This window comes from Hyperoodon ampullatus (assembly GCF_949752795.1).
Source record: "Hyperoodon ampullatus genome assembly, chromosome: 3".
Taxonomy (NCBI): domain Eukaryota; kingdom Metazoa; phylum Chordata; class Mammalia; order Artiodactyla; family Ziphiidae; genus Hyperoodon; species Hyperoodon ampullatus.
The window spans coordinates 157,918,079-157,943,247 of record NC_136916.1 but is presented as its reverse complement, the minus strand read 5'-3'; the positions used below and the strand labels follow the sequence as shown (position 1 = coordinate 157,943,247).

Here is a 25,169-nt window from a genome sequence, read left to right as displayed (position 1 = left end):
TAAAAGAAGAGTAATGGATAAATAACTAATACAGGGGAAGAAAATGAAAGCATTCACAGCGTTGGATAAACAAAGATTCCTTACTAAGACACCAAAAGCATGAATCATAAATGAAAAAATATATAAATTTGATTTTGACAGAGTTAAAAATTTCTGCTTTATGCTTGGTACCATTAGGAAAATGAAAAAAAAGCCACATTGGGAGGAAATATTTATAGTACATATATCCAACTTAGGACTTGTGTCATCTTTATATATCATTTGTGTATATTTGGTTTATTCCAGTAGTGCCTGGTTGATTTAAATAACATTTGTAGAGTAACCAGCATAAGAGAAAAAAACCATTATTACCTCAGCAGATAAAGCATTTATGAAAATTCAACATATATTAATTAGGGAAACTCTTAGTTAAGAGGAAGAGAGGGAAACTTCTTGATACTGAAGAGTACCTACTGAAAACCTATAGCAAACACCATGCTTAACAGTGAATTATTGGTTATAAATGAGGCAAGCACTTGCCTCTTATTCAACAACATACTGGGATTCCTGGTCCAGGCAATAATGAAAGGAAAAAGAAAGGTATCTCTTTGGAAAGGAATTAATTATGCTGTCTTTATTTCCAATTGATATTTTAAAAATCCAACAGGCTATATAGATAAATTACTAACATTAAGAAGTGATATATTTCAGTTAAGACACAAAATCAAATGTCAAAATAAAATGAACTTTGACCAGAGCTTTAAAGCTAAACCAAAAAGAAACAAAAGAACCCAGTGAATCATTTTTAGTCACATTACTCCCACAAAACATATTGTCCTAAGTATTTATTTTTGAGAACAAAAATTTTTTTTCACTCAAGTAAAATTTATGCAATTTGTTTTAAACTTAGAAAAGAGAATGTACATGATCAACATTAGAAACAAGGGCTCTACCTGTAGATATAAAGGATAAGAAAAATTAGAAAAAACATCAAGTGGTTGCTCTAGGTTAGCAGGGTCCAGTAGCCCTCCAGCAGTGATAGAGATGTTTTGTATCTGCACTGTCCACACAAGTTAGCCAGATGTACCTATTGAGCACTTGAAATGAGGTCAGTGTGACTGAATTTTTAATTTTACTGAACTTTAAATATCGGTGGAATTAACAAGTGGCAATGGGATTAGATGGTATGAAATTGGTTTGGGAGCCATATCTTGAATTCTCATTGGTATAGAAAGCACACTGATTTTACTTTGATTGTCTGAATGTGGTCTGGCTGTGTGTGGGGAGGATCATATTCTTTGACTTTATTGAGGGGCTGATTATAGAAGCATTTCTCAAAGCCATCCCCTTCTATGTCTACCATAGTTTAAAAAGGGATTATTTTTATTTTTCCTTTTTTGTGGTAAAGTACACATAACGTAAAACTTAACTTCTTAACCATTTTTCAGTGAACCGCTCAGTGGTACTAAATACTTTCAGATTGTTGTGCAGCTGTCACATCATCCATCCCATCCCCACTGAAACTCTACACATATTAAAACAGTAACCTCCCATTCTTCCCTCCCCCCACCCCGCATCTGGCAATGACCACTATACTTTCTGTCTATGATTTTGACTACTCTAAGTATCAATACCTCATGTAAGCGGAGTCATATGATATTTGTCTTTTTGCGATTGGCTATTTCACTCAGCATAATATCGTCATATCCTCAAGGTTCATCCATCCATGTTGTAGCATATTGCAGAATTTCCTCCCTTTTTAAGGTTGAATAATATTTATTGTGTGTGTGTATATATATATATATATATATATATATATATATATATATATATATATATATATATATAGCTTATCCATGCATCAGTTGATGAATAGTTGGGTTGCTTCCACATTTTAGTTATTGTAAATAATGCTGCTTTGAACATGGGTATCCAAACATCTCTTCAAGACCTGCTTCCAGTTCTTTGGGGTACATACCCAGAAGAGGAATTGTTGGATCATATGGTAATTCTGTGTTTAATCTTTTGAGGAACCACCATACTATTTACTAGAGCAGCTGTACCATTTTATTTTCTCATCAACAGTGCACAGGCGTCCAACTTCTCCACCACTTGTTTTCTGTTTTTTTTTTTTTTTTAAAGTAGTAGCCACCTGAATGGATGTGAGGCGGTATCTCAAGGGATCATTAGTTTTGTTCAGAACACTATTTACTTTAAAAAAAGAAAATAGGCCTCTTTTATTTCATTTAGCTTTCCTTAGCTTCTCTTTTCTCTTCCTGTCTAAAATAGAAAAACTGATTTCTCCCAATTGCACAAGGTTATTGTATCGTATAAGATAATGTGTCTGATCTGTTTCAAATAAATCGTAATGCTCTATGATGTAGAGCAATAATATTGTGCTATGTTACACTTAGTTTCTCCTCTTCATGATATGTCATGTAATTAGGAATAATATTTCTTTAGTTGAACTATGTAATTTATCTTCATCCTCTCAGCTGCCACATCAACACTGGAAAGTCACAGGTGAACATCTTTCTCTGATACCTGCTTTGGGATGTTGCATTTCATAGCAAATGTGTAACCACAGGTTGTTCCACCTCCCAACAAGGGTTGTCCCGAATACCAATCTGCTTAAAGCAGAACAGTTTTATCCTATCTGTATTCAAATTTTCTTTTCCCAAAGTGCCTACCTTAGTTAAACATCAGAGTTGCAGAGTTAAAATTATCAGTCTATAGAGTGTGAGAAAAATTAAGAAAACGCAAATGTACTTTGAGATATGTGTGCCAGGGTCAGAATTCCCCTAGTGTGTTGCTGGGGCCTTAGATGATAATTATATGTCCCCCTGTGTTTTAAGTTAAATGCTCTGAAGAAATGTGTATTTAAAATGTTCCGTGTAGTGAACATCACTGCTAATGAAGCAGAAGTTAATATTTTATTTCTTCACAAAGAGATGAATGTATTTAATTAATTGAACATTATTTTGTGTACTTTGCTTAAGCTTAGTATCATGTTTCATTAAAAAGTACAAGGAAACTGTAATTGTATGAAGCAGATATGTTCTCATAGGACTTGTGGAGAAATAATTATTTTTAATCACTGAGAAAGACTGAAGAACCTATTATTTGGAAGTAATATCCTTTGTGTGTCTCTGCTTCATTGGGTGAAAAGAAAATGATAATAGTATATGTGGTCAAAATTAGTATGATAGAAAAGGCAGAAGGTTACGTTTTTAAAGGAAGAATATTTGTGACATGGTTATCATAATGGCCCCTGATGTTTTATGTGGCTGATCCCTCACTCATTAAGGGTTTGAAACAGTTTTTAAAGATTATTAATACGTGTTTTGCTTGAGTTAAAATAATTGACTCATAGATTTTAATTATATTCTACTTTCAACCAATCATGACTTAAAAAAAAAGTTTTAAATAGTATGATCCCAATGAGTGGTGGCCTATTTTAACTGCATGTAAGTATATTTTGGTGCTACCACACTTGTTTTGATTGATTTGAGTTCTTTTATTAAAAGAGACTTGCCTTAGTTCTTCCTACTGTGGAAAATTGATTAGTTGTCCTCTCGGTATCTGTTCATAAAACACCTGAATTATGCTGAAATGAATGAGTTCATCAAGACATGTAAGAATATGTCAAGTTAATTTCCCAGTAGAGGTGATTGGGGCATTGCTTAATTGAGAATCTGAGAATTTCTGGTGAAATCCTATTAAATCTGTTAGTTCTTTTATTTACTCAGTAAAGGCAAAACTTTATAATATCAGTTAGGGTTTAGTGTGGGAAATAGATCTGCTTTAGGTATTTTATACAGTAGTTGTTTATAATGTTGGCAGATGTGGCCCTGCCTAGGTTTTCAAGACAGGATGGATAGCACAAAGAGGGAGATTCACTACAGAACAGAATAAATTTTATCTTTTATGACCTTGCTGGCAAGAAGTGAAGAGCCAAATTAGCAAGTATATGGTCCCTGCCTCTCTTCCACATTCTGTCTCTCTGCATTGCATCTGATTTGCCCCTGGAACCTAGCTCTAGGGAGTGCTGAGCATTTGGTTTTGTAGCCTCCGTGGAATAGGAGAGTATATTAGGAAGTGGGGCTAGAGGCTGACTACTATTAGGTCATACACAACAGTGCAGTAATCAGGTTTTTCTTTCTGTTGAGAAACATGACCTTGCCTTATCTTTTTCATAGCTTTTGAGCCTAACCTTGTGGTACTCAGCAAACACAGGTTGAATTCATGTTAGACCTAATATCACATTTACAAACACATATCCATGCATTAGTAATGTTATATTCAACCTGTAGTTTCTTTACAGTTTTTTTTTTAAAGCTTCCTGTCCATTAGTTGAAACTAAATCATCTATGAATGCAATTAACTGGTCACATGAAAACAAAAATGTTCCAACGTGCTGGAAAAGAGTGTAATTTCAATAAAAAGAAAAAATATAAAATTTTAATATTTTTTCCTGTTACTTGAGTTAATCATCTTCCTCACTGGACTCTTTGCATCTCGTTTTGGATATAATGTTACTATTTTCTTCAGTCAGCATTTTCATCTTGTCCCTGCTTTAAGGAAGTCATATTTTGGGCTGGAATTAGTGAACAAATACATTGTTCACATAGTGTTAAAGATGATTAACTGAATTCTATTTCAAATGGTATTCTACTTGAGGCTTGCTATTTATTAGCTTTAATGTCACTGTTTTTTTTTCCTTGTAATGAACTGAGCTTTATGCTTTAAACATCATTTTTGTTTCAGTGTATCACTTTGATAGATTCAAACAGTTACTACTTTTATTCTATTGGGTTTCTAGAAACTGTATTGTAAAACAGATTATTCTATTGTGGTTTGTGTGTTTTTAAATGGTAAATATTGTAATTAAGAGTTGCGTTTGCAACCAAGGGTTTTTCAACCAAAATATTTTATGCTTAAAATGAAGTTGTCATTGATGCAAAGATGTAAAAATTCTTAATCTCTATAATAATTAAAATTTTAAAATATTATTTATTTTTGGTAAAATGAGTATAATACAAACACCACATAATTTTACAGTGCGTGTGTTTAGCACACTAAAAAGTGTGTATGTATAGGTACAACTATTGTATTTTTCATTAGTAAATAGAGTCTTTACAAATGATTGTATTTCCATTTGGCTTGCCCCTATTTTGGTAGTTTTTCCAAACATTACAGAATCAAATTTGAATTCTTACAGAAGGCTATATTTGTGAATATTTGGGAAAGGTGTCTTATTGATCAGATTTTCTTGTTAATCTTTTTCCTCTTCCCCATACTCCTTTCAATCCCGTTTCCCCTACCAACACCAATGTTAACGGCATGTCCATCTTGAAAGAAGGCATCAGAGGGAAACAGGGCAGGAGTGCTAGGCGTGCTCTTGCCTTAGTGCTGTTGGTTGTTTTGAGTTCTGGGATTGGCCGGCATGAGCATTCTTTGTCTCTATCTCTGTTTCTGTCTCTCTCTTCCCCATCCTTCCCTCTCCTTCTCACTCTCTGTTTATTACTTTCAGCAGCAACCGTTGAATTATCTTCTTTTTGTTCCCTTTGTCACTCCCTAATGTTGTTCGGGGCTCTTTTCTTTGGACAAATAATTATTGTTAGAAAACATTACATAATCAGATAAAGACATTGAAGAATAAAACATAAGTATAGATTTGGTAGCATAAATGGGGAAGAGGCAAAATTTGAAATAAAGAAGAAAGAATTGCTCATATTTATCACATTTATTCAAGATAACTTACATGTCTGTTTCCCCCACTAGGCTGTATGGTTCTCCAGAGGAGTAGAACATAGAACTTTAATGTCTTATTCAGCTTTGTGTCTTGGCAGCTTGGTTGCTGCTGAATGCAGTAAGTGTTTATTGGACTGAATGGAAATATATCTGTATTTTCTTTAAGAAGACTGACAAGTGTCAGTAGTTTTTTTTTTTTTTCTTCTTGTCTCTTAAATGCCACTGTTCCTTCTTGTCTGTTGTAAACCAGCTCCATTGAATCTGATTGCTGAAATTGAACTTAGATGAGAGAAGAATTCATTCTCAAAGTCCTTTCCTGCTTTAAAAGGATGATCTTCAATTATTTTTAATGTTGCTATAATATTTTACTATCCTAGTGTTAGGATAATGTCCTTTGGTGATTAATCTTTCTCAAGCACATGTCTGATCATGTTACACCCTTGCTCAAAAACTGTTGAAAGCTTAAACTGGATTTTGGTATCCCCGCAACCTGATTTCTCAACTTATCTTCCAGTCTTTTTTAACCCTCTTGAGCTCTTACTCTTCATGAGCAGCCTCAGATGGCTCGCCCACTCTGCATTGCTATCATTGGTCATGGATGCTCATCTCCTTTCCATCAGTTACCCAGTCTTTTCTCTTCTTTACACTTTAGTTTGCCCATTGTGTCCTTATTTTGTCTCCTTCTTTATGAGGTCTTGCTGATCAGAATAGTTTCTATTAAATTTGCACACTTAAATCCTGTTTCTAGTAGTTACCATTGATATTGATTCCCTCCTGCTTGGTTATATTTGCCCCAATCAGTATTTCTCATACAGTACTTTTCTGGTTTTGTTTTAACCCAAGTCAACCTTATTCTGTGGTTTTTCTCTGTGTTTCAGAAAAAGTTCTAGAAACTTCTATGCATCAGAGATAGTATAATTCCTATTCAGGATTTCCTTCTCTCTCAGGAAGGAACATGGCAACTTATTTAATTATTGAAAAGGTTGGCTAGTATCCAAGTCAGTAATATAGTGATGTGGGATCAATACTGGTTTGAATATTAGGGACCAGTGGCTGAAAACTATCTCCCTTATCTTGGATTGATCACTTTATCTTCTGCTGCCTTCAGTTTCCTTATCTCTAAAATGTAGGCATTGGATTGCTTCTTTAATTCTAACATTGTTTCTAGTTAGTTATAACAAGCTATCATTGTTGAGTTCCTGAAATGTGCCAGTCACTCTTCCAGCTGTTTTATCTAAGTGATCTCCTGTAGGTCATCATTCTTCTGTGGTGTAAATGTTACTGAGTCCATTTTATAAATTCACTTGTTACTTTGGTTCACAGATAGTAAGCAGTTCTTCTAAGGTCATAGACTGGCAGAGCTGGGATTTGAACTCAAGCCATGCTCTTTCCATGGTATGCCACCATCTCCCTATAGGTGTTACTTTTGCGTCTTTTAAGTCTAGCTGTTTTCTCATTACCATTACAAGTTTCCACATGAAGTACATAATACTGTATACAGAAATGTTTATTTAAAATAAATGCCATTCACTGTACCCTGGCTTATTTGGGGCCAGGTTTTCACTTTTATTTTATTTTATTTTTTTAATATCTTTATTGGAGTATAATTGCCTTACAATGATGTATTAGTTTCTGCTTTATAACAAAATGAATCAGCTATACATATATCCCCATATCTCTTCCCTCTTGCGTCTCCCTCCCTCCCACCCTCCCTATCCCACCCCTCTAGGTGGTCACAAAGCCCTGAGCTAATCTCCCTGTGCTGTGCAGCAGCTTCCCACTAGCTATTTTACATTTGGTAGTGTATATATGTCCATGCCACTCTCTCACTTTGTCCCAGCTTACCCTCCCCCCTCCCCGTGTCCTCAAGTCCATTCTCTAGTAGATCTGCATCTTTATTCCCATCCTGCCCCTAGGTTCTTCATGACATTTTTTTTTCAGATTCCATATATATGTGTTAGCATATGGTATTTGTTTTTCTCTTTCTGACTTCACTCTGTATAACATCCACCTTACTACAGATAACTCAATTTTGTTTCTTTTTATGGCTGTGTAAAATTCCATTGTGTATATGTGCCACATCTTCTTTCAGGTTTTCACTTTTAAATGTTCATTAAGGTGGCTAATCTTTTGTGTGTGTTGACTGTCAATTAAGAGTAGAGGAGAAATTGTATTTTGTTGTATTTTAGTTACATCGTTGAACAAATAATCATTGTTGCCACTTACACCATAGTCTACTTTTTGTCCTTTAATTAATTCCTCATGGAAAATGTTTTAAATGTAGGCTTAGCAATTCTTCTTCATGAATATGAGAAATGGGAAGAAGGTGGGTGGAAAGATTTTTATATGCTAGACAGAGCTGATTTCTTTATTCTGTAAACTTGCTCCATTATTCTCCTACCTTATCCAATTTTTCCACTTTTGTAATTTCAACTTGATAAATATCCCTTGTAGTCAAAATATGTAAAATTATGATCTTAGATGTGTGATCTGTTAATGCTAGAATTTATGGTGGGTCCTATCCACATTATTTTTTTTTAATAGAATCTCTCTCTCTCTCTCTTTTTTTTTTTCCTATTTGTGTTTTAATGCCTTATTCATATGAGTAGACCGTCTGTAATTTTCTTAGAATTTGAGTACAACCACTGCAGCTATTAAAAAGGGAGCCAATGGCAGCCAAAGCCAACCAATTTTAAAGGGAGAGGGTTCTTTTCTATCAACTTCTAAATGCATTGTTTTACAGGTATTATTTATAGTTAATTGTTTTTTAATTAAGAACTTGTTTAGGGTGTTATTATCTTTTTTCCTTTCTGTTCTTTGGCCATTTTACTGCTGGGAAGAGAAGAGTTAACTTAATAGGCCCGAGACAGCTTTCCTCAGGAGGGCCTGCTTGTAAGGTAGGCCCTTGTCTGTCATCTAGGAACTTGAGTGATAATCATTTCTCTACACTGATATGAAACCTTCCCTAAATGATAAGGGTAGCTACTGTGACTGGACCTTTTGTACAAACAAAATGTGGTTTATGCTGAACACCTGCTTTCCTTCTGGGAGTCTGGAATTTTGGTACATACTAGGCAGACAGTGCCTAAGTGACTAGCCCCTAATTAAAACTATGGGCACTGAGTCTCTGATGAGCTTCCCTGGTAGACAACACTTCACACGTGTTGTCAGAATTCACTGCTGGAAGAATTGAGCATGTCTTGTGTGTTTCCACTGGGAGGGAGAAGACTCTTGGAAGCTTGTACCTGGTTTGCATTGGTCTTCACTGCATGTCCTTTACCCTTTGCTGATTTTGCCTTGTATTTTTTCACTCTAATAAATCTTACCATAAGTACAACTATATGCTTCAATATGCTTCTAGTTCTGTGAATCCTTCTGGCTATCACCAAACCTGAGACCCTCAACACAACTACCCATTAATATATTTTCCCACCTGAAGAAGGAAAGAGAAAAGAAATCCATTCAAATGTATGAAGTTTTAGTAAGTTGGAGCTTTTATAAATCTTTTGGTAATGTACTGTGAAGGGAATCAAAACATGCCACCTGAAAATATGCCACTTTGGCATATTGAGTATTTTCAGCCAAGGGCACTTGAGAACCAGTAGATGCAGGAAGGGCTCTCTGACCTCCTGTTCCTACCTAAAAGCATGTCAGTATTTCCCATGAGGAAGGTGCCCTCCCTGTACCAGGAAGCAGAGAACATTGTCATCATTGAAGACTGGGAGTTGATGCCAAAATGGATCTGTACAAACAAACCTAAAATAACCCTTATCTTTAATTCCCCCATATATTTCCTAGTCACTTTCCCACTATTAAATCCCTTTTCCTTTGTCTTGTCATCTCTCCATGAATTCTTTGTTAGAAAGGTATATAAGCTCTCAGTCCCAAGCACTTCTTTGCATCTTCCTTTTTCCTGTGAAGGCTCCTATGTATACATAAAAGTATTAAATAAAATTCATGTTCTTTTCTCCTGTTAATCTATCTTATGTTAGTTTAATTCTCAGGCCCAGCCACAGAAACTAAAATGGTTCCCTTTAGGATTCTAAAGTTTTTTCCTCCCCTGCAACTGGAAGGAATTCTTGGTAAAAAGTGTGTTTCTATGTTTTTGGATTGTTCTTATCTTTGATGGTTACTTACATAGTGAGAAATAAATAATGGGCTTAATTAAGTAATATGAAATTTAACCAGCTCTAGTAGCTGAGATAATTTCTCACAATTTAAATATAAAAAGTTTTTCAGGGTAGAAGATGCTTCTAGGAATGTATGACAGTAATGTTGGCATTGAAAATCATCATAATGGAATAAATAAGAAAATTGCCTTCCATTTAACGTTTCATGTAGTACATAGGAGGAGACTAATATTTACTATACGTGCCTACCTTGAAAGCATTTATCCATGCATTAATGATGTGTTTGTATGCTTCATGTGCTCTCTCTGTGTGTATGTGTGTAATGTGTGTGTATGTATGTATGAGTGTGTGTGTTTATTGGAGGAATTGTTATGAGGGTTCTATAGCATAATCTTTTGATTGATGGGGGAGAAATGTTTATTACAATGAGATTATTCTGATTGGTTTTTTGAGGAAGATGGATTAAAGAGAATCTGAAAACAGTGACTGAATAGGATCTTCCTATTATGTTGTTAAGCTCTGGGCTTGCATATATTAATCCTGTGCCTATTCTTGTGCTCTGTAATTACAGAAGGATAAATAATGCTGAACTTATTTTACTTCTGGATTCAAAAGAAATGCTGGAGAAATTCGAAAAATTTTATATACTCTTGGGTCCATTAGAAATTTGAGACTGCCTAACTGTAACCTCATTTATGTTTGTCAGCTTTTAAACATTTATCTCTTGTTGATTTTCTCTTTTCCTACAGCAGTTATTTCCAACTTTCTCACTGTATTTAAATATACAAGTCCACCTCCATTTTTATCCTTCCTCAGCAGAGAGCCTTTACTGCTATTTCAAAAAGACTATTTTTTTGTTAGGAGCTGGGCATCCAATAAATTCACTTTTTTGACGTGCTGAAATTAAGATGCCCATGGGATTACCAAGTGTAGAAAGTCATTATGTAATCAGATATTTAAAGGTTTGGAGTTGAGAAGATCAGTCTGGCTCTGACTTAGGAATCACTTATATCTCTGTTTACCTATATACTTACCACCAAAGGCATTGTCTAGATGGAATGATGCTTAATACTAGAACCCTATATAGTTATCTCTATTTAAAAGCCAAATACTTGAAGAGACCCAGGGAAGGAGACTATGAAAAAACAGGAAGAAAAAGGAGAACTAGTGAAGAGTATATTATGAAAGGGAAGAAGAGAGATTAGGAATGAGAAGAAGTAATTGGCAGTGCCACATTCAACAAGGATATTAGGAAAGATTTGTAGAGTCCATTGTATTTGGCTGTAGGTTATCTTTGGGGATCTTGAGAGTTATTTTAATTCTGTATTGTGATGGAAACCAGTACCAGTGAATCGAGAGGTGAATTGTAAATAAGATTGTGGGGCATCAAGTGTGGATTGCTCTTTGCAGGAGTTTAACAGGAAGGGAAGAGTACAGGGTGTTGGTTAGAAGATCATGTCAGATTGATAAAGGTTTTTGTTTGTTTGTTTCATTTAAAAAAAAACATTACTTTTTTTTTTTTTTTTTTTGCGGTACGCGGGCCCCTCACTGTTGTGGGCTCTCCCGTTGCGGAGCACAGTCTCCGGATGTGCAGGCACAGCGGCCATGGCTCACGGGCCCAGCCGCTCCGCGGCATGTGGGATCTTCCCGGACCGGGGCATGAACCCGTGTCCCCTGCATCGGCAGGCGGACTCTCAACCACTGCGCCACCAGAGAAGCCCCATTACTATGTTTTTTTTTTAAGGTGAGAGAAATAGAGAAGAATGATCCAGTAGGGAAAGAGAGCTTCAGTACATGAAGGAGAGGACATAATTGGTATAGTGAATCCCTTGATGGATGTGGAAGGAAATAGCAAAGGTAGGCTAGTTTCTCTAAAAGATCCCTTTTCCTCAGAGCCTAGAGAGGAGGAGAGACTAACCATTGGTAAGATTCAGGATGGTATATGTAGGAAATTTGGGGGGTGTCCTGCCTAATAGCCTCAATTTTATTTCTCACGGGGGAGCTATGTTATATCCTACAGTGAGTAAAAAGCTGTTAGTTTCCGAGATAGTACAGTGGACTGGGTGGGGGCCTGCAGAAGAATTTCTGGGCACTGAGGATGGCTTTCAGTGTCCCATCACATCAACTGATACTCACGTGTGATTTTCCTTGGAGGACTGAGTAACCTGATACAGGAAATAGGAGATTTTTGTAGTTCCTCCAAAGTTGGTGGTTTTGCTGTTCAAGTTCAGTAGATGAACGGTTTTTAAAAGGAGTTTGAGATGTGAGCAAGGGAGTGGCTAAAGTGAAATTAAGAAAATTAGGTTAAAGAGCTTGGAATTTAAAATCAGCAAAAGGAATATCAAGGGAATGGTCATCCTCTTGACAATGAGGAACAGATGTATCAGAAGAAAAGGAGAAGAAAAGGGAACTGGGAAGATTGGTAGATAAAGCCAGAAGCCTGAGGGGGAGATAATGGGGAGGGGTGGGGTTGGACATACCTTTTGATTCAAAGGTGACAGTTCTGAAAAAAAGGATAGGATTATGGGAGTGGGTGACTGAAGAGGCATGGAGTTAGGGTCCTCTGGGAATCTGAAAGCTTAGTAAAGAGTTGAAAACATGGGCTCTGGAGTCAGACTATCTGGGTCTGAATCCTGTGCCCTCACTTGTTAAGTATGTGAACTTGGGCAAGCTCCAAGTGTTGGTTACCTTTCAGTAAAACCAAGATAGTAAGAGTGCCTTACTTTAGTTTTGTGGTGGTATTGAATGAGGTAATTCATATAAAGCATTTGCACTATCCCTTGCACAACTTAACTGCTTAATAAACTTTAGTAGTAGTCGTTGTTGTTGTTATTATTGCCAGCTCCTTCTCATTTAGATCTCAGCTCATATGTCACCTCCTAAGAGAGACCCTCCCCAGCCACGCTGTAGAATATAGACCTGTCCAAGTAGCTGTCCGTCATCACCTTGTACTATCCACTCTTGTAATTTAGCTGATAGTCTGAATATCTCTGCAGTTAGATTATTATCTTCTTTGGTGTTGTAGCCAGGTCTTATTAACCTTTCTGTAAATTATCTGCCTAACACATAGCAAGTGAAACCACTCTCCCAAGTCTTTGTTGTGGGGAAAAAAATGGTGTCTCTTTCTTGATCTGGAAAACCACTTGAATACTGCTTGTTAATAAAGCTGATTTCTGGCATGGTGGTAAAACTTTTAGATAAGGGCAAAGGGGTAAACCACCATCACTAGGGTTTTCTGATCTCATTTTAGAATTTTCCACACAAACAAGTGCACAGTTCTCAATTTACTATTTTGTTTGGGTGGATAAAGAAGTGACTCATCTCTTCCAGGCTGCACTGAATTTAGCAAACTGAGCAAATGCAAACCTCTTGTTTTCGAGGCATTATTTTTATGTTATTGCCATAATGTCACACCATGACTTTAATCATGAGAGAAATTTAACTTTATTTGAGCCACAGTTCAGGGATGATGAATCTGGAACTGAACATTTTGCTGTTAGAGTCATAGGAGGTTTTTAAATGTTTCCAGTCTCTGTTTGTAGGTGCTTCAGGACAGTGTAGATGATGTTTATTGTTTGTCCAGCTTGCAGCGTCATCTTAGCCTTCTGAATCCAGTCTTACTTGGACACATGACATTTTCATGTCACCGTTGTAACCACAGGTATTTGGAAACTAAGGCTCAGGAGGGACAGCTTATGGGATACATTGGAAGCACTTGTATTTGAACTTGTCACTCCCAGAGTTTTACAAGAGTGGCTTAATGTTAATGATTATATTCATTCTTTTATTTGTATAGAATGTTATATAATGTCCTCTCACTTTTGAAGTTAACAATCCATCTTTGCCCATTCTTCTCAGATTAAAAATATGTATGAATCATGATGATTAAGTGTAAGTTCCAAATGTATTATTGACCACTTTTGGTTTGGGGAAGCTAGCTTTTAAGAGTTTAGGTTCTTTTAAAAAAAAAGAGTTTAGGTTCTTTTCTTGATTAGGTATGTATTCCACATAAATTTAAGTTTATTTAAAAATCTATCCTGCAGTGATTTATGTAAGCTTGAGGTAAGTTCATCAACTTATAACATTATGTTAATTTAGCTGGAAATAACCTATCTATAAATACTTTATTGAGAGTCTTTTAAATGGACTTTCACATACAGTGTTATCTATTACTGATGTTTCTATCATCAATGCTCATTTTTTGTTACAGATTTTTATTTTATTATAACAAAATTTTAGGTGCTGCCAAAAAGTGAAGCGTTACGTATGATTGCATATAATTGCTCTGATATCTGACAAATTTTAAAACATTGATGTTTCTTCAGTTGTACAAAACACTAGGTTCTTACTAAAGTAATGCACATTGTTTTTCTCGTCAGCAAGACCTTCTATTTTAGTGACAGTCAATTGGAAAAAAACATATTTTTCCTTTTTGGATAATGAAGTAGTCTAAAAAAGAAAATATTTTTATAAAAAATTATTCTCAACTAATGTGATCATAAAATACATGGAAAAAGATCATATTTTCTAGATTGATTGCTAGTTTAGTGACATTAGTGATTCTTGTTTGATGATATGTTATGCATCTAATTTTGACAAGACCGTGTTCCTGATATCTCAAATGCTTTCTTCCTAGAATTTAACATGTGAATTGGAGAACAGGGAGAAACAGCAACTAGAGATGTTGGATGAACTGAAGGAGATCCAGAATCACTTTGAGACATGTGACGCCAGACATAAGCGCGCTGACCTCCAGATCTCAAAGCTGACTCAGCATGCTGAGGATGCAACCAAGCAGGCCGAGCAGTACCTCCTTGAGTTCCAGCAGTCGGAGGCCCTGAGACAAGAGGCAGAGGAGAGGAGAGAAGGGCTGAAGCTGAAAGCTCAGGAGTCCATTAGGCAGTGGAAGATTAAGCATAAGAAGTTAGAGCGAGCACTGGAGAAACAATCTGAAACTCTTGATCAACTGACAGACAAGAATAATCAGGTATAAAAGCCAGATTCCTGAGGACTGATTTTTGCTGTGACCAAACATTCATTCATATGTCCTTTGAACAAACACTTGAATGCTATGCCGTGCATATAACCTATCAAGATGTTCTTGATAGAAGAGTCTTTATGTCTAGACTATTTCAAGGTAAAAGGTAACTTAGTTTTTAAAACCTTTTTAAAGCCTTTGTAATCTTTTAACATTCTGTGGCTTTTCAGAGTTTACACTTAAAGTAGATCCACTCTCCTCCTCTAGTATAGCTTTTAGTTCCCTAATTTGAAATTATTCTTTAATATCCAAATGGAAGAGAATCACAAAATCTTCCTTAATATCACATGCCTTTTCCCCCAATGCATGTATTTTAAAATATCATCTATTTGTATATTTCAACTTAAGTATTGGTTAGAAAGAAGCGTTTCAAATGCAGCCGTTACTACTGGAGCATTTTCTGGCAGCTTCTATAAGTTAAGTGAGTGACATTGATAATCTCACTGAGCGGTATTATCAGATCTCAAACCTCTTTAAGACTTTTGTGCCTCTTTGATAGCAACAAAAAGCATTTCATTGATCTGTGTATGTTTTCACATCATCTTTTCTCTTGTATAATCAGTTACTTTAAATGGATTTTATGCTCCTATGTTGATTCTCACCTGTATCTTTGCATTGAATTAAACCCAGATGTTTCTAAAGTAATAAGCAGGAAAGTCATGATTGATTTTTATCCATGTTTAGTCTTGGTTTATCACTTCTGCTTTGTCATTTGTCACTTGTCAAGAACTCTGAATGTTCCAGAAGAATAGTCATTTGGATAAGTCAACTTTCTTTCAAAAGAAAGCAAAATGTAGGGCAATTATATTTATAAAATCAATTGTCAGCACTTAAGAGTGACAGATGCTTATTTCATGACAGATGAGCTGTCCTGGAAAAGATGCTTTCGTTTTTACATATGAATTTCTTGGACATATAAAAGATGGAGGAAGTGATCACTTTGCGCTCATTATGGAGTGCTTTTCACTTTAACCCATCTGACACTTACTGGATGACTAGTTGCCCCAAGGTAAAGCAGCTCTAAGCCTTTCAGGCTTGAATCTGAATTGATTTGATCCCAGGAAATTGCTCTACCTTGATTATTCTGTTGTCAGCCTGGTTTGGCAGCTGGTTCAATGAGCCTGGCTATAAGGGAGGTAGCTAGAGAGAAGAGTGGTTGGGGGGATTGATTGATTGAGAACCATCTGGGGATTTTACTTAATTAGAGGAAATTTAGAAGGGTCCACGCCATCAGACAGTATCCTAATCCATGGTACTGAGAGTTATCTAGATTGAGCTTTTCAGAATATTAAAAATTGTTAAACAGTCATTTCCCAGAATACTCTTGATATAATTATTTTTATCACTTAGCATTGCTAATGATAAGCAAAGAAGTAGTTTTAAAGTGATTGCCACAGTTAGGGTAGTATTACAATTATCACAGCAGGCATTGTAATTTCCACTTTAAAAGCCTTAAAAATTAATGCAGCATGTCGCAGTTAGAGCAACGGTTAATCAAGGAAGAAAGGGTAACAGATATTTCACTGCAAATTCAAGTGTCCAGTAAGTCTGTGATGTGGAAATACATTGTAAATAACTTTGGAAAAAGTATATTTTTAATATCTTACTGAATAATGCCTCTAAAGAGTATTTAATTTTTAATAAAATCACAGAGCCACCCTAGGGCAGTAGTAATACAGCCTACTCCTTTTTTGGTTTGTAGGACTAATTATTTTCCAAAAATGACTCCAGGGTATATTTGGAAGTGTATGTTAAAATAAAAATGGTACTGGTTTACAAATAAAACACATTATAGTTTAAAGAATGAGTTAATTGTTTAGTAAGTAGCCTTGTTGAGCCATTTTATATGCTCAGAAGATGCAATTTTTGGATTTTCAAAATAGTTCTGTGCCTACTTCCATTTTTCTTTTTCCAGCTTAATTTATTTTCTGCTTTAAGATATGCCACTTAAAAATTCATTAGAAGGCCAAAGGCTTTTATTCTCTTAAAAATTGCTCTTATTTATTTTTTCCTGCTTTTTACATTTTGGAATCTTGGTAAGATTATGAGATATATATCATATCACAAAACTGCTTCATTACTGAAGAATATGGAATATCAAACAAATAGCATATCATTGCAGAAAAAACCCAGATAGGTAAGGTTGTATACTTTCCTTAAGAGAAAACCAAATACCGTATGCTAACGCATATATATGGAATCTAAAAAAAAAAAAAAAAGGGGGGGGGTTCTGAAGAACCTAGGGCCAGAACAGGAATAAAGAACAGGAATAAAGACACAGATGTGGAGAGTGGACTCGAGGACATGGAGAGGGGGAGGGGTGGGCTGGGACAAGGTGAGAGAGTGGCATGGACATATATACACTACCAAATGTAGAATGGATGACTCGTGGGAAGCAGCTGCATAGCACGGGGAGATTAGCTCAGTGTTTTGTGACCACCTAGAGGGGTGGGATAGGGAGAGTGGGAGGGAGACGCAAGAGGGAGGAGATACGGGGATACGTGTATATGTATGGCTGATTCACTTTGTTATACAGCAGAAGCTAAGGCACCGTTGTTGGGGGGAAAAAAAGGACAATGACATGGATGTTTATATCAGGGAATCATGATATTCTTTAGAGATATGTAGATGAACGCATATTGGAAGGTCTAAAATTCTATTGATATAAATAATCTAATCATAAATTGTGATACTTTTGCCGTTTTTAAAGTGCTTTTTGAAGTCATTGGTTTTTATATGTGCTTTGAAAATGATAAAGGAAAAAATCTGAACTTGGGTTTTGATCATAATGTATACTTTTCTGAATGTTTCCAAATTCATGTTCTTTTTTATAACATGGATAATGGGAATGATCCCTAGGTTTGGTTTGGTTTTGTCTTGTTTTTCTTGTTGAATTGGCAGAATAATTGGCTTGCCCATGTATTGAGCTTTTTGCTTGATTTGACTTCAAGAATCTTAAATTGCCATCTTTTCCTTCTGTGTATTGCCTTCATGCTGAGGGAAATAAAAGAGCTATATGTAATATATACTGTCTTTTAAAATTTGAATTTCTTAATGATTGAAAAGTAAGAAGGATCAGTGCTAAAGTGCATACTTTTTTAATGTGTAATTGTTATATGCAATTTAAGAAAGGCTAGAGCACTGATATGTTAGTATAATCCAGTAGTCTTTCTGCATGTTCCCTCACATGCAGAAAAATAACCTTTTTTTCTTTAAAAATGTTTCTTGTCTACCTTTTAGTTAATTCTAAAAACTATATATACTGGGCATCAGGCCTTTGAGGAATTGGTTCCTGTTCCTATAATCACCATGGTTTTAGGCCGTATCATTCTTTTGGCTTCACACCAGCCATTTTCAATCCTCCTCTTATAATCAATCATCCCTTACAGCTCTTCTTCTATGGAAGCAGTGTTTGGTTAGAACATTCCCTTCCCATTGTTCCTGACTGCTACTTATTTCTCCATTTCGCCTCCACATTTCCCAAGGATTTTCACACCTGGCTTCCCCTCAGCCTGTTTCATTACATGTAATTCTTGCCAGTATCTTTGGTGATTTCCAAGTTCAAGTCAGCAACCCATTGAACTCTGTATCCTTATACTTCACTAATTTCCTATTTTATAGTGACCTTCAAATCACTCAGCAGCTAATTTCAATGGCTAAGATTTGTCATCATCTGTAGTTTCTCTGTGTTCAGATCTTTTCTAAAATTTCAGTCTCTGTCCACATTTCTTTTATTCCCTTTTCCTCTTTTAACTATTACCATCTGATTTTGATCTTTCCACATTCCTTTGGTTGACCAGCTGTTTCCTGGAATTGGTTTTTTTTCCTGTTAGACTGGACTTCATGAAAAGCTACTCTGACGACATGTTCACCAGCATCTTCAATTTCTTGCTTCCACCTCACACATTTTACTGATCTTCAATCTGGAATCAACCCAACTCTCTACTTTTTCTGTTCCTGCTCTTGAGTGGTACTAGCAAAACGTACGTAGGATATCAATTGGCTCCTATAGTGGTCTTGGTTACCTCCCTGACCGCACTGCAATTCATTCCATTCCATTAAAAAATTAATGTAGGCCAGTTACTAGACATATAGCCCTCTTCTGATCAAGAACTATTCTTCTGAAGAATGAACTATGAAGTCTGTTGGGGAGCTTCTGGTAAACATTTACTCATTCCTAAAAAAGATAACACTAGGAGGGAGATGTTCTTCTTCTCTGAACGTTGTTATATTTGGCTGTGATGCCAGAAATGGCTGAAGCTATCTTGCTATGGTCCTGAGAATGAAGCCTCACTCCAAGGGAGGGTACTGCTGAGAGCAGTGCAGAGAGGTGGATCTAGAGCTTTGACATACTGTGGAGCAGTTCTGCCTGGAATGATAATAAATTACCTTGTAGTTTAAGCCAGCTTGAACTGGAGTTTTCTCTTACTCTCAGCAGAAGAAATTCAAGCTTATGTGAAACATCAGTTCTAGGAGTAAGGAGCTATAAGTTAAAGAACCTAAAATGTAGGATTGATTAAGTGGAGAAGTGGGGTGAGGACAGGGAGGACTGTACTTTTCTAAAGGAATAATTGGAAAAACTTGCCATGCTGTTGATTGAACCATCAGAAGTCATACCTTGGGACCTTGTTGCTCTGCTTCAGGGAATGGTATTAAGTGACCAGTAGAAAAACTTTAGGATGTTGGAGTCTGTTGTGTACTTATTGCAGCCTTCAGAAAAGTCCTGGAAGGTAAAGAGAAGTATAGGTTGAAACTGATGTGTCTAAAAGCAGAGAGCAAGATTTGGGGGCATTGGGAGACTGAAAATCTGCAATCTATAATCCACATTTACTGAATCTGATAATTTGGAGTCTTTTAGAGTTGGAAAAGCCAAATTGTTTATCCATGCAGAAGTTAGTCCAAGCAAGAGAGAGAGGTAGGAAACTTAGCAGAAATTTAAATGGGGTAAAAAACAAGCCTGGTTTTTCAGGCCCCTTTCAAGTTCTCCTATTTATGTGCTTCTGGCCAGACAAAGGAGACCCAAGTCCATTGTTTTGAATTCCCTCAAGATAAAGGCTATTCAACTGAGGGCCCCTGGGAATGTCCAGGATATTGAGGTGGTGGTTAAGACACTGACATTTTCAGACTCGGAGTCAATGTCTAGACAAAATGTTGGGCTATGGCTACTAGCCAAGCATTAACCAAAAGAAAATAGACAGAACTTACTTAGCTTTTAGTATCTATATTGCCAAAGAAATTCTAAACTTGACCAACATAGTCTGAGACTGTCCACCCAAAGGCTGTCACTTTTGTCATGAATCGATGTAATATTTGGAACACTGAAGCTGAGGGTGAAACATGGAGAGTTGTAGAGTAGCAGAGCCTGAGTTTTGAAGGACTCTTCTTGAGACACCCCATCTCTGGTCTTCCCATCATGTGAGAAAAAGAAATATCCTTGCTGTTTAAACCAACTTATGGTATTTTGAAATCAAAGACATTTTACGTGCTAGGGCCATCTTGGAAATATGATTTTTATCTTCAGGGCTACATGGGAGTCTCTTAACTCAGGGCCAGGGGCCTATGTTATCTGTTCCAAACATTAGTCACTATATTTATGCACCCTCCCCTCATTCTAAGGTCCCTCCCACATCACCCTTACAGCCAAGACTGGATTCTGTCAGTTTTTGTCTTCTCTTGTGTGGTATGTAGAGTGACCTCCCAAAGATATGTCAACCTAACTCCTGGAACCTGTGAATAAGATGAAATATCACTCCCATGATTATGATATGTTACTTGGCAAGTTGATTTTAAGATAAGGAGGTTATCTGGATGGACCTCATCTAATCACAGGAGTCCTTCAAAGCAGATAAATTATTCTGTCTGTTGGGAGAAAGGGAAGTCAGAGGGATTCAAAACATGAGAAGGGTTCAGTGTGGTGTTACTGGCTGCAGAGACAGAGGAGTCCATGAGCCAAGGAGTGTGGGTGGCCTTCAGAAGCTCAGAAAAACCCCTGGCCCAAAGCTAGCAAGGAAACACATCCTAGGTCCACAGAACTAAATTTTTCCAACACCATGAATGAACTTGCAAGTGGATTCTCCCCCCAAATCCTCCAGCTAAAAGCCCAGGTTAGCTGACACCTTGCTTTTAGCATTAGGAGACCGGAGGCAGAATACCTTGCCGGGATTTATGACCTCTGGAAAACAATGAGATAATAAATGGGTGTTGTTTTAAGCCACGAAATTTGTTGGAGTTTGTTACACTGCAATAGAAAAATAATACATCCACCCTTAGGCTTATCTATATTTCTAACCATTTTTCCTGCGTTAAAATCTTTCTTCTAGAGTGAACTCTGTCATCTGTGTTCCAGACTCTTTTCAATCCAGGGACATTGCTTTATCAGTTATCCCCTCTCTTCACAGCTTTGATCACTATCTTGCATAAGTACCTCCCTGAGATCCTGGTTTCTCCTTGAACTTAAATCCCACCCCCACTTTTTGTTTCTCCCTTCCCACTAGTCTTCATCACAACCCTGTGATGTAGCTTTTATTACTATCTTTATAAAGATAAATAATTTCTTTAAGGCCATAGAACTGCTTATGACTGGACTGAGAATCAAATTCAGTTCTCCTGGTCAGAGCTCAACTGCTTAATCCCCTCCTTTTATTATTTCTCATGTTAGCTTCATGCTGATTCTCCCTGTTAAAATGAGAGGGATTTGAGGAAACTACTTTTTTTGGAGTGATTGACTCATTACATTTTATCCTGAATTGTTTCACACTGCAGTGTAAAATGTCAAGTATAAAAATGCCTTGAAACTGTTTGCATCTTAACTCATTATTTCTAATTCTAAAATGAATCTTAATTTTTTTTTTCCGGGTTCAAGCCATGGTAGGCATCAGTAACCAGGTACAGAAATGGCCTTGGTGCCAGTGTTGGGGTGGGGGTGGGGCAGTTTCAGCCTCCTTAGCTGCTGGCTTTTTTGTTTGCATTGATGGATGGTGAGGATTCGCAGGTTAGTTCTTGGCTGCTGTCCCTCAATGTTAGCCCTAACCCCCTAAAAAGGCTGGCGGAGGGCGATGGCCTTCTGGTCCTTTGACTTTTCTTGTGAGTCCTTTCCCAACCTCTCCTAATCTTAAACTCATTTCTACCTTCATGGGACTTGAAGACACCAGTATGTTAACATACTGGTGTGTTTCTTGTCACTGTGGACATTATTTGATTAATAATGACTGATTGTATCAAAACCTTTCGTAGACTATATTTGTTTGCTTCCCTATATTATCTTCCGAATCTGTTCTGTATCTGTTTTGAGGTGTCTCCTTTTAAAAAGTGTGCTATTGAAATGCAAATCATGTTACTTTAAGTAACACTGTATTATTTCAACCTCTGGTAAATTATAATTGGAGCCTTTTTTTCCCCCATTCTTTTGATCAATTTTATGTTACATTTAAATAATTATTTATGATCATGGATTGATATGTTTTGGTGATGAAAATCTGAAACATATATCTCAGTGTGGTACTACTTCAGAGCAATTGTATTTTTCTTCCTTTTTCTAGCCTAAAAATTATTTTTCATTAAAAAACCAGAAAGAAATACAAAATATTATTTTATGAATATTTCTTCTCCTTGTGGCTTAAACCTTATTTTTGCTTTCTGGCAGTGTATATGGTGAATTTTACAGTAATTTTTGCTTTCTGTTCCTAACCCAATAGATTCTAAAAGAAAAGGATGAATTGAAAAGCCAGCTTTATGCAGCGTTACAACAAATAGAGAATCTTCGAAAGGAACTGAATGATGTGCTAACCAGGCGCGCCCTTCAAGAGGAGGAGCTTCACTGTAAGGAGCAGAAACTAAGTGATGTTAAGTCTCATCAAGCTGACCTTGAACTAGAAGTACAGGATTCCCTGGATACCATCCATAGGCTAGAAAGTGAATTGAAAACACAGAGTAAGATTCAAAGCCAGATGAAAGCTGAGAAAGCGCACCTGGAGGAAGAAATTTCAGCGCTGAAGGAGAGCCAGGCCAGGGACCAAGCTCAGCTTCTTGAGATGCAAGAGGCCATCAAGGACTTGAGTGCCATCCGGGCAGATCTCGCCAATAAATTGGTGGAGGAACAGAGAGCCAGGAAAGAGGTACTCAAGAACATTTCTGACCTCAAGACACAGGCAAAATCTAAAGATGAAGAAACAGCTACAATCATTACACAGTTAAAGCTGGAAAGAGATGTTCACCAGAGGGAGCTGGAAGATCTCACATCCTCATTGCAGAGTGTGAAAACTAAACATGAACAGAATATCCAGGAGCTGATGAAGCACTTCAAGAAAGAAAAGAGCGAGGCCGAGAATCATATTAGGACACTGAAGGTACCCGCACTGAATTATCCTGATGATACTGGAGGAAATTTTCTGGTGGCTCATGAAGTTAATAAAGCGTAAACTTTTAGAGATCATTCTGTATTCCCAAGCACTGAAGGGAAGATAGAACTAACAATAAAGAGGCTTATTCATGCCTGTTCAGCCAGGTTGAAATGAGTTATAGCAGCCACCTGGGAGCACCTATTTCAGAGCACTGAATCCCTTTAAAAAGAACGTTTAGCTATTTTGGGAGTTCAGGAAAGGCAGAGGCGGCAGTTAGTCGTGGACCTGAAACGTGCCCTCATTCAACATTTATGATCTCCTAAAATATAAAAGGCAAAGACTTGTCAAGGCCATAGAAGCTATAACCATGGTCCTTATTGGTATGGTAACTAAAGTGGATCAGCTTATGGGTTTTGTAAACCCAGGGCTTTTGAGATTTACCCCTTCTTTTCCAAATCAAAGTTGCCTGGGTAAATGCATAATTGAGATCTTACATTTGGGGAAATATTGTAAGATCTAATGGTATTAGCTTTATCACCATGCAGGGGAATCATTTCATAACATGATTGTCAGGAGTGTGATAAATCTATCCCTCCTTCCTGCTTTAGTTTTTCTCCATAGCACTCATCATCATATGATATAGAGTCCATATTTTTAATTTTTAAATCTCCGTTTATTAGTATGAAAACACCATGAGGACTGGATTGTCTTTCCCTCAATCTGCAGGAGGAAAAAGGCTGCCTAATCTTTCAAGGCCCAATTAATTTTTCACTTCTTTTATAGATTCACTGAAGATAGCATATATCTCAACTGAGGTTGGGATAAATATTTCTATTCTGTGTGTTTCCATAGCTCTTTTTCGGAACTGCTAGTACGGCACATTTAGACTGCCTTATATTATGGTGTGTTTATTGTGTGTTCATACATCGCCAGAGGGGCAGGTAGCAGGTCTTAGCCATTTTTGTATCCTCTTATGGTGTCTAGCATGATGTTTGAGACATATAGAACATGTTCTGTGGATGTTGGGTTAAAATGTTTGAAAAGCTAGAAATCAAAAAATTTGCTGCTGACTTGCTTTGTGATCTGTCTGGTTTGACTCTTTCCCTGTAACGTGGTAAAATTTCTTTCCTCATCCAAAGGAAGTGCTTTGTATTTGTGTATAGTGAGGTGACAATAAAGCTTTAAGAAATTACCTGTATATAAAGAAGACACCGTTTAGAACTATTCTGTAGATTCTCCGAAAACTTTAGACTTTTTTTTTAATTCGAAAGACTGAGATGCGGAGGGATGTTGTAGTTACTCTATAATGTGGTACAAAAGAAGCATACGAGCTTAACAGGAGAACCAGAGATCGTGAGAGCCCAGAACTCTTCTCTTAAACTGAATAAGTTACCCGTAGGAACAGCCCCACCTCATGCTATTTTATGAATATAATTCCATACTTTTGACTCATTTATGTTAATTAACAGGAGTTGATAGCAATGGTTGTCATCGCAGATTTAATATACTGAGTTATGTACAAGAGGGCTTTAGATAAATAGCTTTGTAAATGTTACATTTCTTTGTCTTTCGGCTTCAGCTTAATCTATTACTTTTTCTGAGTCTAATAAGTGTGATACATTACCCATATTTTTTTCTCTGCAGAAGTTATATTTTTCCCCATCTAGATCTACCCTTCTCATGCCTGTTTTTAAATTTAAACATAAAATATTTTAATGAAATACTCCAGCTGCTATTAATATTTGAAGGATATTGGATTATCACCTTATTATGATTTCAACAAAAATAATTTTATAGGAGGCTTTATTGGAATCAGAAGACCAAGAGTGGAGTTCTGTATTTTTGCCATTTGCTGGCCATATGATCTTGGTCAAGTTACTTAACCTTTTGTACTTCATCAGTAGAATGGAAACAGTAATGTCTTTCTCT

At 36.6% G+C, this 25,169-nt stretch overlaps 1 protein-coding gene across 4 annotated transcripts in view; it reads left to right on the top strand.

Moving 5' to 3' along the window:
* The window catches only part of CEP128 (centrosomal protein 128), a gene marked incomplete at both ends in the record, with an annotated part of 391,525 nt that overhangs the window by 103,102 nt on the left and 263,254 nt on the right, over positions 1–25,169 (top strand). For all 4 annotated transcript variants that reach the window (XM_079700920.1, XM_079700919.1, XM_079700917.1 and 1 more), the window contains 2 exons: positions 14,500–14,850; positions 22,596–23,246. In XM_079700920.1, the coding sequence (XP_079557046.1) occupies positions 14,500–14,850; positions 22,596–23,246 (1,002 nt within the window). The remainder of the gene's footprint in view (positions 1–14,499; positions 14,851–22,595; positions 23,247–25,169) is intronic.